At 37.4% G+C, this 25842-nt stretch overlaps 4 protein-coding genes across 6 annotated transcripts in view; 3 read left to right on the top strand and 1 right to left on the bottom strand.

The window, feature by feature from the left end:
* Nucleotides 1–2503, top strand: part of LOC103047121 (arf-GAP with Rho-GAP domain, ANK repeat and PH domain-containing protein 1) — a 30846-nt gene extending 28343 nt beyond the window's left edge. For all 3 annotated transcript variants that reach the window (XM_015602155.3, XM_007236267.4, XM_007236266.4), the window contains exon 24: nt 728–2503. In XM_015602155.3, coding sequence (XP_015457641.3) covers nt 728–772 — 45 coding nt within the window. In that variant the 3' untranslated portion in view covers nt 773–2503. The remainder of the gene's footprint in view (nt 1–727) is intronic.
* ik (IK cytokine) lies at nt 1022–12279 on the bottom strand. The gene is made up of 20 exons (XM_049466183.1): nt 12129–12279; nt 11450–11516; nt 11211–11303; nt 10884–10943; nt 10633–10800; nt 10055–10169; nt 9122–9192; nt 8971–9017; nt 8500–8663; nt 8275–8383; nt 8145–8184; nt 7499–7694; nt 6480–6498; nt 5868–5944; nt 5270–5355; nt 4642–4699; nt 4224–4312; nt 3487–3595; nt 2338–2372; nt 1022–1388 (listed from the first exon to the last, which is right to left on the bottom strand). The coding sequence occupies exons 1-20, from the start codon at nt 12142–12144 to the stop codon at nt 1361–1363; spliced, it is 1647 nt and encodes a 548-aa protein (XP_049322140.1). The 5' UTR covers nt 12145–12279; the 3' UTR covers nt 1022–1360.
* Nucleotides 12280–13157: 878 nt separating this feature from the next.
* On the top strand, nt 13158–16994 carry ndufa2 (NADH:ubiquinone oxidoreductase subunit A2). The gene is made up of 3 exons (XM_007236264.4): nt 13158–13334; nt 13971–14077; nt 16823–16994. Exons 1-3 carry the CDS (start codon nt 13237–13239, stop codon nt 16912–16914), a joined length of 297 nt encoding a protein of 98 aa, XP_007236326.1. The 5' UTR covers nt 13158–13236; the 3' UTR covers nt 16915–16994.
* A 1758-nt stretch (nt 16995–18752) lies between these two features.
* On the top strand, nt 18753–25535 carry arsib (arylsulfatase family, member Ib). The gene is made up of 2 exons (XM_007236263.4): nt 18753–19743; nt 22232–25535. The coding sequence occupies exons 1-2, from the start codon at nt 19439–19441 to the stop codon at nt 23634–23636; spliced, it is 1710 nt and encodes a 569-aa protein (XP_007236325.2). The 5' UTR covers nt 18753–19438; the 3' UTR covers nt 23637–25535.
* The last annotated feature ends 307 nt before the right edge of the window (nt 25536–25842 follow it).

Raw genomic sequence — 25842 nt, 5'->3', positions numbered from 1 at the left:
AATGTGATTGGATGAGAAATATATACCATAAACAAATACCATTACAACACCATATTGTTTTATTTGATCCATCACACCTGCACACGTCACACCCACAATCCAGCAAGAACAGAGCAAACATATGTAGCCTAGTATAAAGATGATGCGTGCAGAAACTCGAGTAAAATGTCCCAACTAAGCTTCTTTAATATTAATATTTCCATTGTAACGTATTAAAATACAATAATTTTCAATGGGCATGTATGCTGCTGAAACAGGGAGCCTATTGCATTACAAATTTATCAACATTGACATTTTAACATATAATTATAGTCATTATAGCTTTTAGAGAAATGTGTTTTAGGTGGGGGGTAGTGCACTATAGGACTCTTAAGCATTTTTTCACCTTAATGGCATTTTTTTTTAATCCTTACAATACTTTTATACGTTAAGTAGTTTAGAAACCTGTACTTTTTCACTTTTAATTGAGAAAAATATGTTTTAAAATCATTAAATTTATGTATGAGTAATGAATGTAAATACTTTTGATATATTTGTGTAGAACCCAAACCTCATTCCAAAATATGAAAATAACGTTAGTAGATGATAGTAATTTACATCCTTTTAGTTTTGCCTACGTCTCACAGGTGCTTAGTTAAATTGAATCTGTCCAACAATGATACAGTAATTAATGATTCACATTTATGTTGTAATTAATATATATACACGTGTGTGTTTGTGTATATAGAGTCATCCAGAAGCAGTGGAGGATGAAATTATCACTGTGTTCTGAAGCTCAGAAGACTGACCTCCGGTGGTCCAGGAGGGTCACTGCAGCACTTTTGTCCTTATTTAAGCTTAGGGGATCTGCTATTAAACACTGAATGTGTGAGTGTGTGTCTGAAGGGATGGTGTTGGTGTTCATGGGTGTTTATGCCCTTTGCTATGTTATGATTGTATGAGTGTGTGAGTGTTTATTGATCCCAGAAGGCAATTCTGTGAATTATTATGGCAGAAATCAGAACACATGGGAGAGTATAGGTGAGTGTGATGTAAGCAGGCAGTTTATTACTGAATTATTGTCATTTCTACAGGTATTATTATGCAGGTACGTGGATCTCCAGCACATTACAGTGTAAACAGTATATGTAATATTAATAATCAGATTATATATATAATGCTGTATTTACATGCTCTCTGAACATGTCTTCCTATTGTAACTTTATCAAGTAATTTAATTGTAATTTAATTAAGAGAATATTTACTGGCTACACCTTTACTACTGTACTCAATTATAATCCTCAATATAAAACAGCTCCATTACAGACACACAGTCACTGAAAAGCAAAGCAAACATCAAAACACAAGAAACACAACAGGGTTAATATTTGGGCCTCTTCACATCCACCCTGAAAAAGAGATATATTACAAATGTTAATGATAAAGCAAACAGAGAGAGAGGAGTTAGAGAACAGAGAGATATACATTCTGACGTGGATGTTAAGACTGAGACCCATTATCAGATATGTATTGGGTTTTAAGAACACATACTATAGCTGTACCTAAACAGAATTGAAAATGTCAGATTGAGCTTGTTTTTGCTGTTCACACTGCCACACAGATTACACATCTGTTCACATATGACAAAAATAATAAGATATGGGCCACTTTTATATTAAAGGAGCAGTTTAATGTTAAATCAGAGTATCCAGACTGATCTCTGAGCCCAAATTCAGTCGATCAGACAGGGTATGTTTGGTATCTGATGTGAGACTTTACACTGAACTGCTCTTTTAACCCTCTATGGCATGGCTATGCCCTCCGGAAACAAACCATTGTTTTATTATTACACTCTCTTAAATCTTTAATATATTTTTATACATATTAAAAGCCTAATTTGGCTGTTTTGTTTTCATTTGCCATCTAAAACAGGGATTTTATGCAGATGACAACACTTTTCCATAACAGGTCCCACATAACAGCACTTATGACAGTTATAAACATTGTTAGATGGTTAAGTAATATCCTAAATAATTCTTAATTGACACTATTTCACACATTATTAAACACTAAAATTTGAATGCTTAAGATTTTTGTAAATGATAATGAATTGAGACATGAGATAAAAAAAAGTAAATGATTAATAATGTCTTAACTGTCAACAATTAATTAGTTGACACAATCTGTCATAAGTACTGTTCATTAATGTATCTTTATTGTAAAGTGTTACCATACATGTCGATTACAAGGCAATCAAAGCAAGCTCTTAAAAAAATGCACAGATTTTTTTCTTAACAAATATAAATATCATTAATATCAAAGGACACAAACAGTTTAGAAAATAATAAATAAACTTACCCATCAGCCTCCATCTTCTTCCTCTTCTCAATAATCTGTGAACGAAACAAAGACAGACTATTATGCACCCTGTAACAAACTACTCCTTAATACTATATTACTATACTGTAACATAAGACTATACCTGTATCTATACACTTAATCATTAAAGGGTGTTCACACAACATTTTTCATTTTGTGTTTGATTCTTTCTATTTGTAATGTTTGTGTTATTGTCTGTAAGGAAAATAATCTCTATCTAATCTCTCTCATATCTCTCTCTCTCTCAGCGCTTCATATAATATAGAAAGAGTCAAATGACAATTTTATTTCTGAAATGGAAGAATGAATACCCCAGCAAGTAATAGGTAAAGGTCTTTTAGGCTTTATGTCCAGAACATGGGCAACATCTTTAAAGCGGCCATATTTCGTTTCTCAGATAAAAGGATTTTCTGCAACCTTTGACTCTCCCTGTATATTTCCTCAGAAAGGATAGGGAATTGAATGTTAGAATTTGGGATTAATGTTTATTTAACGCCAATTTCTAATTTTAAACAAGAAATGTATAGGGATACACCATTACCTCTTTTATTCTAGTGCCGATATACAGACAACAAATACCAATATTAACTCTGACTTTACTATACAAAAGGTGCCTAAAAATCCTGATCTTTATAGCGCTACATTTTAATAAATTTTATTTTGGTTAAAGCAGTGTTATGTATCCCAAAAATGATATAATACATTTGAAAGCACAGCATTTACAGCAAATACTGGCTTCAGTCTGATTTAGGGTATCAGTGCTCTCTATTACCGATACTGACACTGTGCGTTAGTGCCAGTACCAGTGCCGATACCTACACAGCATTAGTATCAGTGCAACATTAGAAATTTCAGTTATTCATAAAATGGAACAAACTAACAGACTATGGGTGGAGATATGTTGCTGTTAACCCTGTTTGTGTATGCATGACCGCTGCCTCGCATATCCTGCGTCTTTTTGGATGATGATATTTGAGATGGTGTAAGTGTGTCTATATACAAAGTTTCTACAACATAATTTACTTAAGACTTTACGCTGTTTACCGTCACCCCTCAAGAAACTAAACCATTTTCATACATCAATAGATTCAATATATTGTCCAACCACAAAGCACATTAGATACTTACAGCACTGATCTTCTTCCACTGTCTGTCTAGCTCTGCCTTCTCATTGGTTTCTTTGAATCGACGAGTCTTCCTCCCCTCGGACATCTTTATCCCGTACTGGAATGCAGCTCTACACACAGAGACAGACACACACACACACACACACACACACACATCGGTCAATAACTGAACAAACTACAACAGGATGCACAGGCCTGAGCACAGGGTTACTACATTGTTACATTGGTTTCCAGCACAAACTTGTTTCAAACCCCCCAAAATGCAGAGAAAACCGACGATGTTCAGCACATTAACAATATTACAAACTGTATAATCTTATTCCAATGCCACCTTAAAATGAACTGCTAATATATTAAAAGAGTACAAAATCAGTAACTGCAAAACAGAACATTTAAATGATTGTATCTTCATGTGTGCATTACTTATGTTTAATGCATTTTTTTATGAAATATGATCCTTTGCAATCAAAAAAAGAAACAAAAAAGAAATAAAAACGAATTTGCAAGCAATGAAATATATTACAATATAAAATAATTTACAGCATCAGAGTTCATTCCAATAGCAGGACTAGCTATGTCTAGCACATGTTAATTATGAAGACGTGTCCGACTTTACTTGCCTTCACTGAACAAACAGATTCTCCCTATATACTGCACTACAGAGAGTAGAAATCAATTTCTGTCATAGCCATAGTGTGTGTGTAAAATGTGTGTAAAGTGTGTGTGTAGGTTGCGTACTTGGGCAGGGCCTCTTTGTTGTTCATGTAGTCGCTGTACTCTTCCTGTGTGTCGAAATCCCAGCGACCCAAAGGCCCCTTCTTATTACCCTGCAATAACACATAATACATTATTTAGATTTACATTAAAACATATATACAATCTAAAAGATTACAAAATTACATTCACAACACACATTTTCCACAGATACATATTACAGCATCTTCTCCAAATGTACAGCCCTGCTCCACATTTATCTACTTCCGGCCCCACTGTACATCCACCAATGCTCTACCTCTCTCTGCCTTTAACCCCACTCTACCTACCTCTGCCCCCAGTCTCACATAATTTACATATACATATACACAGGGACTATGTACTTTATTGTAGATAAATGTTGAAAGTAAAAGCATGGGGTGCATAAATACAAGGTTCTCACCTGGTCCATCTTACTGTAATCCACCTCCTCATCACTGTCTACAGCCAAGTCATCCATCCTACACAAATCACACACAAATAAACTTTTTAAATAATGTTTAAAAACACCTTGCCATCACCTCTGTCAAATTGTAGATGTTTTTATGATTGTAATGTCAAACATTTGATTATTATCTGAATTTTTGTTATAAAAAGGCCTATTTTCAGGACAGTTTATGAATGTGTGGACACATGGCAGAATGTTTACAGAACCCTAGTGTGATTGGTTAATTTTTAAAGTATTTTTTTGTTTAAAAATAATTTATTTAAGCATCACAAAAGAACCACAAATAACTATTTCTGTCCACAAAATAAAACATTTCTAACAAAAGTTATACAATTGTTGCTGATATATTTAACAGCATTTTATCTTATTAAACTTAAATATTTATATGTAACATGGCCTCTATTACAATAAAAAATAATAAGGAACACCTTTTTAAATTTAATTTAATATATTATAATATACTTTATAATTTAATAGATATTCAAAACTAGATCTGGGTCTTGAGTAAAAAAAAATGTTTTGCCTTTTTTTTTTTTTTTTTTTAGCTCTGTGATTAGTTTGTGTTGCATGCTGGGTAACTTACGTTGCTGGGTAGCACTCTGCGTAACTGTTGGACATGCCAAAGAAATCTCCCACATGCTTCTTCTCCTCTCGCCTCGTCCCGGCCGTGTCCCACAGTTAAAGACCAATGACTTAAATAAACAGAACTGAACAGAACACGGATCTACTAAACACAGCAGATCACCCTGAACTTCACACACAGCTCCTTACACTTCTAGGTGGGGTTTGCACCTCAGGGTAAAAATGGCCCAAATCATTTTGATCATATGTGATATTCAGATGTGTTGTGAGCATAATTTTTACAGTGATCTGGAATGCATACTCCGTAAGCCCAGCGGCAGCTACTGGAACTTAAAAGCTCCTGTGATGAGAATATGAAGATGAAACCGAAACTTCACATGAAGCATTACTCTTTAGTGCAGGAGTAGCAGTTTAGGAGCATGAACTGTTGTGATCTATAGCCATCATTGCTTTAAACAGCCTAAAAACACTGGATTTGGTGAGAAAATCAGATTTGGGCCATTTTTACCTTTTGTATGAATGTAGCCCTACTAAAACAAATCTGTAGGTCCATCAGCACTGGAAAAGCCTGCCTGCTAACAGAGCAGTAAAGGATATGTCTCCTGCCAGTGTGTAGCTGCTGCTCCTGCAAACTTCTCATTAATCAGCTTAATCTGATCCTTCACTGATCCCGGACCTGTGGAGACATGCAGAAAAAGAGGGAGGCAGTTAAGGTGTGGCCATTCGCTGGCTACTAGTTTGAAATGCCTCCGCAACTGCTGTCGCAGCACTTACATTTAGCTAGCTAGCTACCTACCAAGAAATAATACAATAATTATTTTATGCTCATTAAGAAGAAAAAGATCCATTAAAACTACATTAAACTAAAATAATGTAATGGTCATTGTCTTTTGTACACATTACCCCTCTATCCCAACAAGTATCAGTAAACTCTACCCTTTTCTCCCTCTATCCCAACAAGAATGGGGACACTCTACCCCTTTTTCCCCAACAAAAAATAGCACACCCTACCCTCTATTCCAACAAGAATCAGGACACTCCTCGCCTAAATGGAGGGGTAAAATTATGATACACTGATTTTATACTGAACAGTTTAGTGAATTAGCTTTGGCCATAAAGTTATAAAATTAGCATATGTTGCTGAAAAAATGGTCCACAGCACTCCAGATCCAGCTGTTTTCTATTAGAAGGAAAACTTTAAGTCAGCTTACCTTTATCAATGTCGACAACCTGTGAAAACAAAAAAAACGAAAATTAGCTGATTAGAAAGTCGATCCCTCAAAGACTAACTGTTTACTTATTTATTATGACAAACTGCTGTTCAGCAGAACTGCGTCAGGTACACAATCAGCCATAACATTAACAACACCACAACACCTCTGACCCATAGAGATGTGGATTCCATAAGACTTCTAAAGGTGTCCTCTTATATCTGTACCAAGACTAATGTTACAGAAAATTCTTTAAATTCTGCAAATTGTGAGGTTGGCTAAGCTACTGTGAGCATCAGAGAGTCTAGAATGTCCATGATGCTGTTAAGTGTCCCACTTAGACACTCGTGGTCGATACTGATCACTGCATACTAGGACCTGCTTGTTTGATGTTCTGGAAACATTCAGGCCCAGTCTTCTAGAACTTCATAGAAGTTCATAGTTTCTTGGTAAAGATTCTTTAACCTCAAGATCTGACTGTTTACTCGCTGCCTAATATATCCACACTGATACAGCAGCCACTGGAACCAGATCATTAACATTATTCATCACAGTTGGCAGTGGGGTGTGCCAAATCATATTATAATTGATAAAGTTGTTATAAGTTTCAATTGGTTAAAAACTATCTATATTGTGATAACAGCAGTATTCTGTATTCAAGGCTATTTAGTATTTTTTTGTGATTTACTTTTAAGCTTTCAGGTTAACAGTTAACAGTTTGTTTGCAGCATATATTCATGCACTAAATTATTAATATTAAATGTTTTTGTTATATTACATTACATTAGAAATAGAAATGTACAGATGTTTTTGTTTCCGCTTAATGTTTAAAGCTGCTATATTTATACTAAATAATATTTTAATGTGCATTTTGCTGCAGTATCATGTCCCTGAAATTAATACGATATTTAATTTGCTCACCCCTAGTTTAAATGTTATGGCTGATTGCTGTTTATTATGATAACACTGCAGCAATATACAGTCAAACAAATCCATCCTTTCACTGCCTATTTTCTCACCTCATCCTCAGGTCGAGGTTTCTCAAAGTAGCTGTGAGTGTGATGCCTCTTCTCCTCCTCCCTCTCTCGTTCTCTCTCTCTCTCACGCTCCCTCTCCCGCTCCCTCTCCTTCTCCCGGTACCGCTCCTTCTCTTTCTCCTTCTCCCGGGTCGCTTTGGATGTGGATGGGATGTAGTCTCCGATATCCTCAAATATACTAAAGACAATTAAACACCAACGATCAATGTAAATCATCATACTGCTCAGGTACACCAACAACCAATCAGCTTATATTCACACATACTTTTACATCTATTGTATTTATCAATAGTACAAATGGTATGCAGTATGTATTTACTTTAAATCAAATATTGTACTTCTATATACTTCTACAATTTCTGGCCCAAATTTATCAATAAAATGAATTTTTTGTCTGAATAGCGATACTAAACACAGATTCTCTGAAACTTTTTAATTTCATCTAAAATGTTATTGTTAAGTATAAAATATTCAGCATTTTTTAATAATTAGGCTCAACACTGTTTTTTTTTTTTTTTTTTTTTTTTTTTACTATTATTGGATAAATAATCTGGGTTCTAAAGTAATTGATGCATCCATTTTAAGCATAATTAAAATCATTATTCCACATACTGTATACTGTACTCACTTTAAGTCAGCCTCCGGAGCTTTTCGCTCGTCCAGTTTTCCTAAACACAGAACAATCAGTTAATACATGAGACCCACTGAGGTTCTAGGTAAGCGCTGATATAGGGTACAAAGGATGTTACTGTTATTACCCTTGTCTTTCTTCTTCAGCTTCTTGTTGCGGGTTCCCTGCCGCAGGTATGACAGGATCTGGGTCAGCTTACTGATGACAATGTCGTTTGTGGTCAGGGTGGTCTGGGCCTGGGGGGGGGGGGAGACAGGATTCTTTAGTTTTCTGACTGCTGCTGTTGTACTGTTGTATTGCTGTTGAGTCAGATACAGTTAATATTATTGTGTGTGTGTGTGTGTGTATGTACCTCCATGGTGGGGCAGTCTGCTTTGCTGCGAATCAGAGTGGTGGGTATATCTGTATCTGCGTACTCGTCCTCCAGATCCACCACATACGCCATCCGACCCGGCAAGAACAACTCATTCCTCTCCATCTGACGCCCCTTAAACACGATCCGGTAAATGTTCCGCCCTGCACGGACCAATCACAGAGCAGAACATTTAGTCAAGCTTTAGAAAGCCTTATTTTGGCCACATAGCTACCTACTTTCTGAATATAATCCCTGATTAGAATATTCCAAAAATTAATTCTTCACATAAATTAATCTAATAATAATAATAATAAGAAGAAAAAGCAACAAAATGCAATATAAAAAAGGAACCAAGTTATCACACATAGCCATTTTAATATAAACCACATAATAATGTACATGCATTCTATTCATAGAAAATATTTTAACATAATAAACACAACATAATATACTGAGTAACCCACTCACCAAGACGGGTCTTAAACTCGATCTTCTGCTCAGGATCTTCATCTTTCCTACAAAACACAAAACCACAAGAAATCAGTGCTGATAAAAATAAATAAGAATAGTAATAATAATAAATCTGTACTAAAGCAGACGATCAGGATTTTACACTTACTTCACTTCCTTCTGCACTTTCTCTATCATATCCTCTTCCTCTCGTTCCTTACTGGTGATCTCAGCTCTCACCTAAACAAAAGGAGGTTATTTATTAATAAAAAAACATCAAACACAGTTATTACTGCACTGTTTAGAATAGTCTGCTTAATTCCAGAAAAAAATACTGTCATAATCAAAAATAAAATGCCCTTAAAATGACAACTTAAGATGGATTTCTTATTCTTTTAAGTAGTAAATTAATCTTGAATGTCCAATGAGGTAACCAATATTAGTGACCTGGTACCAACTATTGCCCATACTAGGCCATGTGTGGTTTTCTGTTAGTTTGACCGTGTATTACTCAGCCAGCCATCTCTTCATAACAAATGATTTACTTTATAATTCTAAGTTTACTAAACATGGCCGGGCCTGCACTGAGTCACAGAGGTGTTACTTGTACATCATCATCTTGTACAGTGGGGTAGGCTCTGTTTGTTTTTCTCATTTTTAAGTGCAGAAAAAAAAACTTGATTCGCAGACAAATTCATGAGGTGAACGTTTCTAAGCATCATGCTTTATCATTCCCACTCGCAGTTCTACTTTTAACTTTCAGCAAACCTAGAAATGTAGGCTCACTACATGCACATGTAGATCTAAATCAAGTTGAATAAAACAATAAAATGGAACAGTAAATGAGACAGACTGATTCATTAAAAGGAAGATATATAGAAATATATGATTCTCCGCACATTTTGCAGAGAAAAACTCTCCAAAACTACAATTATATTTACAAGCACTGCATAAGCCAAACATGCCTTCACAAGTTTATGAGCTGGCATATGTTTTGTGGTTTCGTTTGCCTGTTGCCAAATGACAGCATTGTGGAAAGTTCTGGACACACAACGTGTTGTGGCTTATTGGCTCAAAAAGGCTTTTTTAGGCTTTTGCTTACCTTCTGCAGCAGCGCGAAATCCAAACCTTTCACCAAGTGAGTGTGCTCCATGTCACCACCCAAAAACTTAGACTCCTGGATCAACTGACGCCTCTTCTCAGCTGCCGATTTATCCCTGTAAAATCAGAAAATATATAGAACCTTAAAGCAGCAGTCCATAAGACTTTTATTTTAAACTGAAAGCAGTATGACAGGGAAGGGCAGGGAAAGAATATTCTGATTAATGCTATCAGTGTTCTGGCAGGACCATTCTTGCAATGTCTAATAAAGTCATCCTATAAAAGAAAGTGGTCTGGTAGGTTTATTGGATATAAATGCTCTCTATATTTTCTAAGTATTTCATTAATGAGAAAATGAACAAATGTAATATAAATAAGTTATTAAAACCAATTAATTTACATTACTCTGCATTAAAATTACTCTCAACACACACTGTGCAATTACACATTCTCACCAGAGAGGACACTAACTAGGAAATTCTTACTTACTATCGCTTTAAAATAACTGAATAAATCAATCACAAAAACACTATTTAAACATGCTGCTGTACTGTGTGCTGAGAGTGACTGGTCTCTTACGCCTCTGCGGTGGGACCCACTGCTCGGTAGTTGGCAGTGGTGCTGATGAGTTCAGTCTCCTCGTAATCTTTATTAACTCCATCTCGTCTCTCTCGAGCTCGATCTCGGTACTTCTCCGCCAGCTCCCGCTCTCGCTCCAGCTCCTGCTGTCGCAGCTTAGCATAATAACTAAAGGAAAAATAACAAGTTAGATCAGTAGCACCATTTCAACAGCTTTATTTAAACACAAACGCTATATAATTTAAGCCCACCTTTTCTTCTTTCTTCTGCGAGCGGCAGGATCCTCATCCTCATTATACTCACGAGGCATTCTGGGAAATTAAAGTAGAAATGTGGTTACAACAATCAGACACTTACTATGATGTTTATATAATTCAAGTTGTCATTCATATATACTGTAATTCACTGCAGTAAGCGTTGGAGGCACTTTAAAATGTTTAGATGATCCACACGCTCATTCTGACTCATTCAGACTGTAATACACTATAGGTAACACATTGGACCATATGGCTTCTACTATTTACCCTTTTTTTAATTGTTATTTCAGTAAGCCAAATTGTGTTCAAAGTTGTACATACTCATGATGACGGGACTTTGATGGTGGAGCTGAGGAGGGGGCTGCCCTTGGGGTCATCAGCAGCTTCCTGAAGTCTTCATTGGTCAGCTTGGATCTAAATATTACACATAGATTATCAGATTTACCAGCATTTAAGGAAACAAAGGGGTAACTATAGCACAGAACACAAGGTTCAATACCATGTATAAAAACTGCAGTAAACATCAAGTAAAACTAAAAATAAAAATCATCCAAACTCACTGCAGAGCTGAGCGATGGTCCTCCACTTCATGGCCGTCCGGGGCCAGAGGGTTAGAGTACAGCTCGGCTGAAGATTAGAATAAGAGGGTGAATAAATAAAAACGGTCAAAAATTACACTTTACATATTACAGTTAAATCTGTATAAATCAGCCATACAACACCATTACATTTCAGTAGCTTCCACAAACATCACCACAAGTTAGGCTTTATTTCTTGTGTTAAACTTATTAAACAGTTTAAACTTGAGTTCTGTGTTTTTCTCTCTTTTTTTATACACCGTAGATTAACAGCGGTCCCTCTATTAAAATAAAAATAAGTCCGTTCCATCTTAAATTTTAGAAAAATTACATTGGGTCGCAGTAGGTAACTGCCGCATCATTTAAGGTGGAACGGACGACTCCAACACAAAGGCAGTTTCATATTTGTTTACAGCAATTTACACTTTTTACACTAGACGATTCCACAGTTATTTGGGGACCACACAGTTACAGAACCCTCCCGTCCCACTATAAAGCATTTAAAGTGGAGCAGTCACTGTTTAATAAAACACAAATTCAGTCCAATATACTGGAATAACGCAACGTATTTATGAAGATAGACTAACACTGAGGCTAACAGCGATAAAACACATCAAATACGCCAGATTAACGCGTAAAGCGCTATATTATAAACACTTACATTCCCGTTCAGGCATCCTGGAGGCTAAAGTTTAAACTTAACGTAAAGAAAGTCCTTTATTTGGCGGATTTTTTAGCCAACAGTCACAAAAACAACACGGCTGCGAGTTACAGAGGTCTGCTGTGTAGAGCCTACTGCAGTGCACCTACAGCGATCAGCGCCCCCTACACACCGGAGGACTAATAGCACCAAATTCCACCGATTCAATCACATATTTTAATGCCACAATAATTACTATTTCCACCTTATTAGTGCTAAACCGTGATGTATTTATTTTAAATAATGTGTATTGTAATAAATATGAGTAATATGAGTCCTGGCTCATGGATCTTCACCTCTTACAAATTATTACAATATTATTATTATTTTTAGTCTACTGACTGCTCATTCATTCTCATTCACTGCTTAGAGACGTCGTTTAATATTGTGAAAGAATGACGATGGAATTGTGATGATGTTCCTGTAACATAGCACAAAGTTAAATGTTCTAAAATATTACTTATATATCTTGTATTTCTTGTAATATCTCAGACATGAAAATACAGAAAATATATTTACAGACTGTTAACTCGCTGAGTCCCTCTGTGAACAACAACAAAAACAAAAATAGCTGTTAGTTAGATCACTAAGAGTGTTAAACATTTTACTTAAAACATCTTTGTCATCTTCTAATGAGTTTTCAATTGTTTAAAATGTTTAGTGTTATCATACTGTAAGGATTACGAAAATAACTCTTTATACTGTTATGCGCATTCCCTTTAGGTTTATTGTGTTTTTTTTTTTTTTACTTTAATTTTTTATTCATCCATGTTTCTGTTTGCTTTATTTTAATAGCTTTTAGATATAATTTTGTCAGTGTTGTTTCTATTATTTGTGTCTTCGAATGTTTGAGTTACCTATTATTATTATTATTATTATTATTATTATTATTATTATTATTATTATTATTATTATTATTATTATTATGTAAGTTTCGTTGGCAATTTCAAACTAAAAGTCCTGAGCGAGGTGCGGTTCACTCTCTGACCGCTGGGTGTCGCTGTAGCGGCTGCGGGCGCGCTGTGTTTCTCCTGCAGCAGCAGAAGCAGCGGAGCTGAAGGTGAGAGCGATGGCGGCGGTGAGGGCGATCGGGTCTAACCTGGCGAGGAACCTGCGGGAAATCCGCCTGCACTTCTGCCAGAGCTCACCTGCGAGCCAGGGGGCCAGGTAAACTACCCGAGCAGGGCTAACGGGGGCTTTCAGGGGTTTACGGGGGTTTACCACCGCTCGGAGAGACGGGTTTACTGCAGTCTGCATGGCGGTGTTTATAACCCCGAAATTGATCAGGCCGAAATAATAACAATATTTAAGGTATTAGGATGAGGTTTATAGGACTGTACAGCTGTTGGGTCACTCATTTATTATTTTACATCTTAAAAGTATTATTAGTAGATGTATTTATATATTTTATATACATTTTGGAATTAATAGAACGAATGGTGCAGTAGTCCCAGTTGGACTCCACAGCTCTAATAGCCAAACACACGCAAAGGAACTTATGTGTGTTTCACCATACAGTTTAACGCTAAATGTATTTATGCCCAGATCATTTAGCCAAACAAGTTTACTTTCCACCATTGATCCAATTCCAGGTTTTGGACTCTAGATTTAAACCCCAACTTCAGCATTTAGTTAAAGTAAGGTATCATTGGTAAGGTATCAATACAATATACTAAAATGTAACCATTTAATAAAACTCATTTTCAGCGTTGTTAGTGAATTTTGTGAAGTGAATGTAAAGTTTGTTCACGGCTTTTTCTTTTCTAGTTGTTTATTTATGTTGTTTTAATGTGTTTTGAACAGGGAGTTTGTAGAGCAGTTCTACGTCCCACTGAAGAAAGCCAACCCAGAATTCCCCATTCTCATCAGAGAGTGCTCTGGAGTTCAGCCCAAGCTTTGGGCCCGATATGGTAAGACCTTAAAAAACACTATATATTTATGTGTAGTGAGTTTAATCCAATGTGAATCTGCAGTGTGTGTAGTTTTACAGTCTGACAGTATGTTTTTTCTAGTTTGATTCTGCAGATGGTTCTGCAGTCTAGTCCAGTATGAATTGTGTGTATAGTTTTTATTAGGGGTGGGAATCCCGAGGCACCACACAATTGGATTCGATTACGATTCAGAGATCTGTAATGAGATTATTAAATGATTATTGATGCATCTTTTTGTTCTATACAGGATTTCTTTTTCCTAATTGCATTAGTACTTGGATGGATGATGTGTTGTGGCTGATCTTTGTTTGATCTGCATATAAGTAAAGTATTATAGTATAATCATAAAAAAGTATTAAATATAAAATAGAAAGTTACACATTCTAAAAAGCTTCATAGTGACTTATGTACACACAATAGATTCCCAGGAGTGGCTTACCTGATATTTAAGTGCAAGTAAATTTAAATTATTTCCCCTAAAAAGGAAAAAAAAAAAAAAAAAAAAAAAAAAAATATATATATATATATATATATATATATATATATATATATAATTATTATTATTATTATTATTATTATTATTAGTTTGATGTTGATTAAAACAGAGTATAGAAAATTTACAATGAAGAAAAGTGCAATAGAAGCTAAATTAGTGATATTAAAAGCATTTAAGATATAAAATATAGTGCTTTTGTTAGCTATAAAAATAAAATTAGAAATAAGACAGAGAGAAGAGAGATCTAAAGAGATCTACAGGGGTTGGACAATAAAACTGAAACATCTGTCATTTTAGTGTGGGAGGGTTCATGGCTAAATTGGAGCAGCCTGGTGGCCAATCTTCATTAATTGCACATTGCACCAGTAAGAGCAGAGTGTGAAGGTTCAGTTAGCAGGGTAAGAGCACAGTTTTGCTCAAAATATTGCAATGCACACAACATTATGAGTGACATACCAGAGTTCAAAAGAGGACAAATTGTTGGTGCACGTCTTGCTGGCGCATCTGTGACCAAGACAGCAAGTCTTTGTGATGTATCAAGAGCCACAGTATCCAGGGTATTGTCAGCATACCACCAAGAAGGACCAACCACATCCAACAGGATTAACTGTGGATGCAAGAGGAAGCTGTCTGAAAGGGATGTTTGGGTGCTAACCTGGATTGTATCCAAAAAACCTAAAACCACGGCTGCCCAAATCACGGCACCTCAACTCTCCTGTTTCCATCAGAACTGTCCGTCGCCACAATAAATTATTGTGATCTAAAACCAGGTGTTTCAGTTTCATTGTCCAACCCTTGGCATTGCACTTGGGAGGATATAAGAGCGTATCTGACCGGTACACACTAATAGTCCCAAACCAGGCAGTGCTTAGTTTGTGCCTGTGGGGTTTCTTGCGTGACTGTATCTTGTGTTATGTGTTTGATGTGCTACACTTCTGAGTTCTGCCTTTTGAGTCCTGTCATTTTGTTTTCAATCATATCTTATGTCTAGAAAATTGATTCTTATTGTTTGTGAATCAATTCAGGATTGTCCACATCTGAATCGAGATTACCCCTAGTTTTTTATAGTCTGACCAGTAGTCTAATCCGGTATGAATGTGAAATAGGCATTTGTTACTTGTGTGTTATCCACTAAGAATCTGTAGTCCTATTGTCTAATCCAGTATGAATTTGGAACATGTGTGTGTCATTTTTCAGTTTAAGTAAGTGATTTTAATGCAGTGTGAATCTGTAGTCATACAGTCTAAATGCACTATGAATCTTTATTGTGTGTAGTTTTTAGTCAGGAAACAAGTGTTTTTTTTTTCATCATGCTTCTGACTGTGAATTTTTATAACATTATTTTTAACAGTCTAATACAGTATCAATTCACAGTCCTACAGTCTAATGCAGTATGAATATGTTGTGTGTTGTAATATAGTCTGACAGGAATTAATTTGAATCCATAATGAATGTATAGATTTTAATTTTTTAATGAATATATTTAGTCATACATCTCTATACTGCCCTATGTTTTGAAAGTTTGATCTCATGACCTGGTCTGTGCAGCATTCCCTGACCAGTAGCTAGCAGAGTCTGGAGGTGATGAGCTGCTCTCCAGTGATACTGATGCTCATCCTATGGACAAATTGTGTGTTTCTTTGTACCAAGAATGCAAAGAATGAGCTTATGTGGAAAAAACGTGCTCATAAATACATTAACTACTTAATTGCTATGCACTTTTTATGGTTTGATAGCTATATTAAATAACACTGTAGTCTATAAACAATAAAATCCACAGATTGGTACAAAATGTCAGGTTAGTCACTATTATCGTATTTATTTAAAATAATATTAATTCCATCAATGTTGCAAAGTTTCATCATTAAAGTACTACTACAGAGCTTAAATAAGGAAAACACCAATAGAACACACAATATATAAATATTGACATTGTCACACACAGTTTGCAATAATAAATGAATACCCAACTAAATATAACTTAATTCTCTAATATTTTGACCTGTGTTTTAAAGATGATCTTAGATTTAGTCATGAGAGTTGTTGCACCTTGTTCCATGCAGTAATTGCTCTAGGTATAAATGTACATTGAAAGGAATTAGTATTAGCCCAAGGTACAACAAATCGCCCTGTATTGTATGCTGTTCCTGTGGGCTGTGTTAAAAGTGGTGTTAGTATACAGTGTAGAACTGAAGCTCTGACCATGGTTTTCTGTTTTTCTGTTCCAGGTTTGGGGAAAGAACGCAGCTTTGCTCTGGATAATATGAACGCAGAACAGGTGGCCAAGGAGCTTGAGAAAGCAGTCAACTTAAAGCCATGATCTTACTCTGCATATTTGTTTGTATTGTGTGTAAAAATGTAATTTTTTGCCAGAATAAATTATAGTGTTTAATTCCATAAGCTCAGTCTGTGTTTTTTTGTCTCACAAGGTATGCTCTACTGTTATAAACAAAGTAAGGATTGTTGCACAAAGTACAGCTATCCCATGTCTTGTAAAAAAAAAAAAAAAAAAATCTAGGGCATTCTCACACCTTAAAGTCTGGACCTATGATAATGTTTGTTAAAATGTAAATATGTATGTGTGTTTAGTGAGTGACTGCACTACGTCATGACATTTAAGTGGATTCAGGAATCTTAAGTGTAATCTGTTTGATTACTGCAGGAATTCTCCATCTGCTGGCTGTGCTGTAAATTGCAGGTGTAGAACAGTGACTATCAGTAAGGACTGATAGCGATACAGACAAGATAGGTAGAAAGTTACACGGATAGATATGCATTTTCTCTCTGCTACTGCAGAATCGCTTCAGTTTAAAGAGAGAGAAACGGCTGTAAAAGCTGTTTATCTGAAAGCTCTGCAGATGTTAGACAGCTGGAACTTGACCCTCTCCTGACCAAGAGAGCTATAAACACTGCAGAGAAAGAGCGAGGGAGATGACGTCTTTTACGCAGAACTTCAGAGTGTTCCTGACAGTGTGTTTGATCTCTCTGATTATGATTACAACTGTCCCTCGCAATTTTTTGATTCTGTCTTTAAGTCTCGTTGTTGATTTCAAATTCACTTCTGATTCTAACCCTAATCCAAATTTCAGTTCTAACTGTGATTCTAACAGTTGTCCCACTTTTAGTTTTAAGTCTATTTCTTGACCAGAGTTCTATTTCATTTGTTACACTCTGTGTTAGTTGGATTCGCTCTTTTTTCCAAGGTTGCCGGTTTAAGACCAGGACTCATGGTTTTTCAGGAACCTTAAGGTTTTTTTCTTTTGTTTTTGTTATAGTATTGGCTGGGAGGCCCAAAACTGAACGAGACACAAATGATCCAAAGCTGCTCACAAAACATTGTAGGTTCTTGTGGCTCATTGGTAGAGTCTGCTGTTTTGTGGTAGGTAGAATTGCTAATGTGTCAGAGATAGCTGTTTCGAAGCTGGGCAAGTTTTTGTCCACTCCATGGAATGGCGTGCTTGTTTTGATACAGTATACTCAAAATATGCCCCAGTTTACTAGTTTGTTACAGGATAAGAGTGGATGGGGTGTTCATTTAGGCTATGATGAGTTTTTTTTCCACTTTATCTTGCCAAAGATAAACTTGTCTTGCAGTCAGGTTCACAGGATAAGAAAGGAAAGGAAAAGTCACAAAAAAAGAAAAATAACTTTCTTGTGTCTTTTCTGCTGATGTTACTTTTAAGTAGTTAAATTAATGTCACGTCTATATCTGAAAGTGAAATGTTATAAAAATAATTTTGTGAGTTTGCAACCCATGTAATGTTAAAAACAAAAGCCAGAATGACACCAGTATGATGTAAGCTAGTTACAAATATTGCTAATGATAGTGGGTGTGTTACACACACAATGTAGGCTATTGAACAATTAAGCATCTAGTGCTGAGGTGCTGGTAAAAAGAAATTCTACTTAGGGACCCCTAAAGGCTTGAGCTGGCCCTGTTTTTAGATCTTGTTATTTCTGTTTAGAGATGAGTTAGAGAAAGATACACAGATATCCTTGCTGCGTCCATATCGGTCGGTCCTTCTGTCAGGTGGGATGCAGGAAGGACGAGGAGGCGGACGCAAATGCAAGCAATGAGGAACTTTGGGGTCACGTGGGGAACACACTCACAGGCCACCAACCGGAGAAAGACAAGCATGGAGAAGGTAAATGAACACAGAAAAACATGAGCATAGATGGGAAACAGGGCAAAGGCGTGGCAGCAGTAAACAATTTCTTTAAAATAATCTCTTTCTTGTGAGAAAATCAATAAGTTGACTTGCAACATGCTTTTTAAATGTCGCATGAGGTTTGGAAACAGGACTGAGAAAAATGTAACCATCTTCGGCTTAGACACCTTATAAAAACTGAGTAAAGCTGCCTGAGATTGACCAGTACATGTTAAATAGATGTGTTATTAGATTTAGAGTTTTAAAAAAAATAAGAAGGAAAGGACACCCATCGGTGGAGAACGAGAGAGTGGTGGAGAGAGAAAGAGGTAGATAGAGAACGAGAGACAGAGAGAGTGGTAGAGAAAGAGTGTGTGTGGCAGAGATAGATAGAGAGTAGTATTAGGAGAGAGGGAGGGAGGTATAGAGAAGTGTAGTAAGAGCTGGTGCCGCTGGTTAAACTTCAGCTCTGGGTTCTGTTAGTGCGCGCGGCGGTTCTGCTCGGCTCTGATTGGTCAGATCTGGGCAGTGTTGTGGCAGAGCGCGAGCGTCAGAGCTGTGTCCGCGCGCAGGGCTTTACTCTACAGCGCGCGGGTTCTAGATAGTTGTGAAGAGTTTTACAAGGTTCTAGATAGTGTTTAGGAAGTTTGCCTCGAGTTTGGATCGGGATCTCTGCCGGAAGTGGTGTTGAGCGGGATGTCCGGGCTCGCGGGGCTGTGTGTGCGCGCGGTGTGCTGGTTCGGGCTGGTCCGGCTGGGCGGGGGTTCGTGGGCCTGGCTGAAGCCGAACCAGGTGGATGAGGTTCCGGTGAAGCGGCCGCAGCGACCCCCGCACATCATCTTCATCCTGACCGATGATCAGGGCTACAGTGACATCGGCTACCACAGCGCCGAGATCAGAACCCCCACACTGGACCGCCTCTCCGCAGACGGGGTTCGGCTGGAGAACTACTACGTACAGCCCCTCTGTACCCCCTCCCGGAGCCAGCTCATCACCGGCAGGTAACACACACACACACACACACGCACACACACACACACACAAACTCTCACACATACATACACATACACACACACTGGTGTTCAGCAGATGTTCTGGAGGGGTTAAATAAGGTCAACTGATCCCATGCCCATTCGAGTCCATAACATTCAGAACTGCTCACCAATCAGCCATAACATTAAAACCAGCACATCACCTTGACCAGCCACTCTCTCAAACTGCTCACACTGGTCAACAAAATTGGTCATGATGGCGAAACTGGCCATACTGGTTATGTTGATGATGTGGCCCTTAAAATAATATCACAGGGTATCTATGCAAAAACAATATTCCTGCCAATAAGACAAAACATAAATACTTTATTCATTTCAAGAATATGCTACTGCACCAAAATACATGTTTTATTTAGGTGAAATATAAGAGTTTTAAACATTCATTAGAAAAAAAATAATTATCTATTTTATAAACAACACTGTAAAAGAACATTGTAAATGTACCTTAATTTGCTGGGAGCAATTATCAAATAAGTTGATTTAGTAAATTTAAAAGTATTCATACTGTAGCCTACATTTAACTATAGTACATAAAAATTATCAGAATCATTTATTACAGTGATAATCACAATCATTATTATTATATATATATATATATATATATATATATATATATATATATATATATATATATATATACACACACACATTATTATATTAGGTGGCTGTATTTCCCTGTCACAAATTACAAACAGAAAAATAAAATGAAATTTTATACCAATATTTTAAAACATATGTTAAGCACATCCCACATAGAATCTTAATCTCTGATTTATTTGTGTACACTGATTTTACTTTGATTCAACACTGTCTTAACTTTGTGGATTTATATGTATTGTCTGTATTAAACTTTACTTGCATTTAAATATGTATTTTTTATATACTGTGTTTCTGGAGTGTAGAAAGGGAGTATTAGGGGATTAAATTAGGGGATTAAAGTATTTTGAGTTTAGAAGATCATTCATAGTCTTAAAAAAAACGTTGATTCAATGTCAGGATTTCAACACTAACTGATGCCTATTAGACAATGTAAATAAAGGTTGTTTTTAACGGTTGTTTATCCCTCAGAATCATATAAGCTGGCAAGAGAAACACAAGTGATCAGCTTTACCACATGGAGTCAGCTAGCCAGTGCACCAACTCAAGCTAGTGAAGCCAAATACATTTATCCAGTAATGTTATCAACTAAGAGTCACCAGATAACAAAATCTGTTAAGTATTTAATGTACATTTTTTTATTTTGGTTATTTACTAGATAAGAAAACTGTGTCTCTCCAGTGTTTTCTTTCCCAGTGCAGTCAAAGAAAATAGAAGCCCAAGAGGCGAAACTCTGCTGTGATGTGGGTAACAGTCTGTAGATGGCACTGTGGAGGCGCATCCGCCTTTATGAACTAAAACTGCTGAAAAGTTGTAGCTAGCATTAACTATGTAGCAGCAGGGAGAGATATTAACATAGTGTTGATATAACACGAAAGTTGATTAATATTATCTACTTACATAAACTGCAGGAAATTAAGCATTTAATATGCTTGGTATTATTTACTATATATTCACAGACTGACTGTTTTCCTCTTGAAAGATACACATGAAAAGGACCCAACCCGTAACGTAAACAAGCTGAGGAAACCAAATACTAGCGTAAGTCTGCTAAAAGAGCAAAAAGACTGGATGGTAGCATTAATTAAAAATTAATCTGCATGATTATAAAAACTAGTATCTGAGTTAGAAATACTGGGAAATCGACATTAAGTAAAGACAGTTTTAACTGCTGAAAATGAAACCTTCTTTAAAATGACTGTACTATGATTCACAAAAGAAACATATTTTCAGTAGAATCACTATTAACTAAATTTTGGCACCAGCTGAACCATCAAACTCAAATGAAAACATAGCACGAGAAGATCTAAGCTGTTCCACCAGGTAAACCTGACAGTAACGAGACCATTATTAATCAGTTAATAATGCAGTGTATAAGGTTAACAAGCCAAACAAAAAATGTTAAAATACTTTATTTATTGTTAAGTAATAAGAGTTACTTCATATATAAGTTTTAATATAGACAATATTTTTAAATATTGTCTATATTAAATTTTAAATGTCGGCCCAACTTAAAAAAAATTGAATGCCTCATCTAACACTGGCTATCTGCCCCTACTCCCACTGTACAGTTCTACTGTTCACTATCTGCATGTTTTTTTTGTACCTGATTATGAAACTCTTCACATACAAGAAACTTAATTTTTTATAGAAGTTTTAAAAAGATTCCACTATAGTAAAAAAGGTTCTATGGTCTAACACTAAAAAGGACCCCAAAATTATTATGAAATAATTGTTTTATATAATTGTATAATTCTAATTATTTTATGAAAGAATCATTTTTGATTAGACTGTATGTATGGCCTTATTACCATATTTATGTATGTGTTTGTGTGTGCAGGTATCAGATCCATACTGGTCTTCAGCACTCGATCATCAGGCCTCGCCAGCCCAGCTGCCTTCCCAGGAACCTGGTGACTCTACCCCAGCGGCTCCAGGAGGCAGGTTACTCCACCCACATGGTGGGCAAATGGCATCTGGGCTTCTACCGAAAAGACTGCCTGCCCACTCGCCGGGGTTTCCACTCCTACTTCGGCTCTTTGACTGGAAGTGTGGATTACTACACCTACGGCTCCTGCGATGGCAAGTCCCTCTGCGGCTTTGACCTCCACGATGGGGAATCGGTGGCTTGGGGTAGAGCAGGAAAATACTCCACCCACCTCTACACCCAAAGGGTACGCAAAATTCTGGCCTCGCACCATCCGGACCAGCAGCCGCTCTTCATCTTTGTCTCTCTGCAGGCGGTTCATACGCCTTTGAAACCACCCAAGTCCTACATCTACCCTTACCGGTCCATGGGCAATGTTCCTCGCAGGAAATATGCTGCCATGGTTTCCATCGTGGATGAAGCTGTGCATAACATCACCTACGCTCTTCGTAAGTACGGCTACTACCGGAACAGTGTCATAATCTTCTCCAGTGATAATGGAGCCCAGCCCTTTACAGGGGGCAGCAACTGGCCTTTGCGAGGGCGCAAGGGTACATACTGGGAAGGTGGAATTCGTGCAGTGGGATTCGTCCACAGCCCCTTGTTACGGCACAAGCGAAGAGTCAGCAAGGCTCTCCTCCACATCACTGACTGGTACCCTACCCTGGTACGACTAGCTGGAGGCAACGTGTCCCAGGACCAAGGGCTTGATGGGTATGATATTTGGCCTGTACTTAGTGAAAATAAAGAATCTCCACGGTTAGAAATTTTACACAATATTGACCCTCTTAACCGGCAAGGACTTGGGTCCTGGCAAGCAGGTCAAGGTCTCTGGGACACGACTGTGCAGGCTGCAATCAGGGTTGGAGATTGGAAGCTTCTGACAGGGGACCCGGGCCATGGGGACTGGGTTCCACCTCAGGTTTTGACCAGCTTCCCTGGTGGCTGGTGGAATCTGGAGCGAGGGACTGGAGAAGTGAAGAAGTCTGTGTGGCTCTTCAACATCACCGCTGACCCTTGTGAGAGGAATGACTTGGCAGACCAGAGGCCTGGCGTGGTCAGAAAACTGTTGGCACGTCTGGTGTCATATAACCACACAGCCATTCCTGTGTGCTATCCACCAGACGATCCTCGTGCCAACCCCAATGTGAACGGTGGAGCTTGGGTACCTTGGGTGGACGAGGAGGAGCAGGAAGGCAAGTGGAGTGGTGTCTATTACAAGAGGGGAAGGAACCGCAAGAGGAAAAAGTGCAGGTTCTGTAAAATACGATCCTTTTTCAAGAAGTTAAACTGGAGGATCATGTCCAATAGAATATGAAGCACTGACATAACTGCATTATCAGATCTTCAAGACTTGAGCCATAAACGGACTTAGTCACTGCCATGTTTGTTCTGAGAAATCCTCCTGACTTCAGTTAATCCTAGTTAGCTCTGTGCTTGGTCTAAGACTCCTTCCCAACCTGGAGACTGCCACTGACCACTTTATCACTTCCTATCATCATTGTAGTTATTTTTAGGTTCTTGCTAGGCCTGATTTAGCTGCAGACCAACTGGATAAAGAAACTGTGACCTGAGTGAGTCTGAGCTGGAGCAGAACGGTGTGATATGGGCCGTGGTGAGTGTTAGGCCCTGCAATGGAAGCGATGCAGTGTACATGAGCCATCATTATTTATCTGAGCCTTTAGAGTCTTTGCTTAACCTTGCAGATTGTCAGGAACTGTCTGTGTACCTGCACTAGATAAATCACAGGGCTGTTGAAGCCCCGGCTAGAGTAAATATTTGCCTTAGGGAGTCTGAGTAGCGAAATTAGACAGGGTTCAGGACGACACAGTGTTACTGTCTTACACAGAACTGGAGAAAGAGCTCAAACGGGAGCTCTGTGACCAAAGATCTTAACTATTAGAGCCAACGACAGCAATGTGAACACACATTTAGCTTCTTCAGAGAACCAGCAGGTTCTAATGCTGTATTTTGCACTCACACATTGTGAAGTTATTGCTGTTGCACCTTTTTAGTGTCTTCTTTTTTACGATGTTTTTACTGGGAGCTGTTACAGATATAAATGCACATGCACTTATAAACCCATGTTATTCCACATGTACCACCTGTATGTCATGGTCAACTATGGGGAAAACTTGTTGCACTGGGTGTTTAGCAATGGTGGTTAATCCATGTCTAGAAGGTAAAAATACACTCCAGTGCCTGGCCAGCTCTGATGTAGCCTATGACTGTATACAAGCATGGACAGCCCAGCATCTCTCAAACGTGAAGCCACCACAGGTCTAGCTCCTCTGCTGGCTGGTTGCAGTATAATGGGAAGCTCCAGTCATCCCCATAAGTTTCAATTTTTTAAATTTAAACTGTCTTACCATCCAAATGTCCAATTCCATTAGTTTTCTAATATTACAACATTTGTTAATAGTTTTAAAACCGTATTCTGCTCTATCCTAAGAAAGCAGGGTGATACTTAGGAATGAAGCAATTGACAGTCTGGCCTGAAACAGACTGATTATCTGCATTACATGAATTACTGAATTGTTGTTGAGCTGTCAGATAGCTACCTAGTTATTTAATCAATTTATTTAATCATTATTATTGATCATGTGGAGTTGGGATGTTGGTTAAATTAAGTCTACGTCACTCTGTATGAAGTTCTTTACAGTCTGATGTTAACATAAAATTACCAAAATGTGATCTAATTAGTTGCTAGCATACCAGCTTATTTTAGTATAGTAGACATGGTGTTATTATTGGTCCTTAGCCTTGGTCAATGTCCTTGTCTGGGTACAAATAGTGTTTAAAACATAATTTCTTCTTCTTCAAATTGTCCATTGTGCATGCTGATCCTTGCACAGCAGTTTGGGGGTTAAACTGGACGGTAGTAGCCTTTTCTACCTGGTTACAAACTTAACAATATTGCAAATATTTGGCTTCATTTCTATAGAACAGAAGAGGACAGAACCGTGGTGTCCATGTTTATATACAGTCACTGAATGTTACCAAGCTGTCCAGTCAGCAGTCAACAAAATCAGCATGTGAATTTGAACTTTTTGGATCTGGATTTGCCACCTCTGGAGTTCAGCTGGATGGACATCACCCAGAACAGAATTCCAGAACTGGGTTGTGAATGTTCCTGTATAACGTGTGGTTGAATTTGTTCTGTTTCTGAGCTGTTCTTTTGTACTGATGAGAATAAAAGCTTTACACTGTAACATTAGCACTAAGCTCTTCATTAGCGTTAAACTGGAGAAGTCTCTGTTTGATTACGTACAAGTGTACGACGGGGAATCTCCCTGCTTCATTACCTCCTAGTTAGGGATTTGAACACACATACTCTGAGCGCAGGGTCTGATGTTGTAAATAGTACACATTAACACGCTGATATTATGGTGATTATAAATCTTACCGTAATACTGTCACTGCTGATATTTAAACACCAGCTGTGTGTGAGTGTGTGTGTCAGTGTGTGTATGTTGGAACAGAAGATTCTTGACAGGTTTAGCAGAGCAGTGGTTGATTATCTA

Source organism: Astyanax mexicanus, chromosome 17 (genome assembly GCF_023375975.1).
Source record: "Astyanax mexicanus isolate ESR-SI-001 chromosome 17, AstMex3_surface, whole genome shotgun sequence".
Taxonomy (NCBI): Eukaryota; Metazoa; Chordata; class Actinopteri; order Characiformes; family Acestrorhamphidae; genus Astyanax; species Astyanax mexicanus.
This window is presented reverse-complemented; position numbering and strand designations above follow the sequence as displayed.

What these genes read in the sequence shown, in the direction of transcription:
- ik (XM_049466183.1), bottom strand. An exon ending in GCTGAAGAAGAAAGACAAGG is followed by an intron (nt 8,185 to 8,274) that starts GTAATAACAGTA and finishes TTCTGTGTTTAG; the next exon opens with GAAAACTGGACGAGCGAAAA. An exon ending in AAGAAGATGGAGGCTGATGG is followed by an intron (nt 1,389 to 2,337) that starts GTAAGTTTATTT and finishes TCTCTTTTTCAG; the next exon opens with GGTGGATGTGAAGAGGCCCA.
- ndufa2 (XM_007236264.4), top strand. Translation starts at nt 13,237, where the DNA reads ATGGCGGCGGTGAGGGCGATCGGGTCTAACCTGGCGAGGAACCTGCGG. An exon ending in CCTGCGAGCCAGGGGGCCAG is followed by an intron (nt 13,335 to 13,970) that starts GTAAACTACCCG and finishes TGTTTTGAACAG; the next exon opens with GGAGTTTGTAGAGCAGTTCT. An exon ending in CAAGCTTTGGGCCCGATATG is followed by an intron (nt 14,078 to 16,822) that starts GTAAGACCTTAA and finishes TTTCTGTTCCAG; the next exon opens with GTTTGGGGAAAGAACGCAGC.
- arsib (XM_007236263.4), top strand. Translation starts at nt 19,439, where the DNA reads ATGTCCGGGCTCGCGGGGCTGTGTGTGCGCGCGGTGTGCTGGTTCGGG. An exon ending in AGCCAGCTCATCACCGGCAG is followed by an intron (nt 19,744 to 22,231) that starts GTAACACACACA and finishes TTGTGTGTGCAG; the next exon opens with GTATCAGATCCATACTGGTC.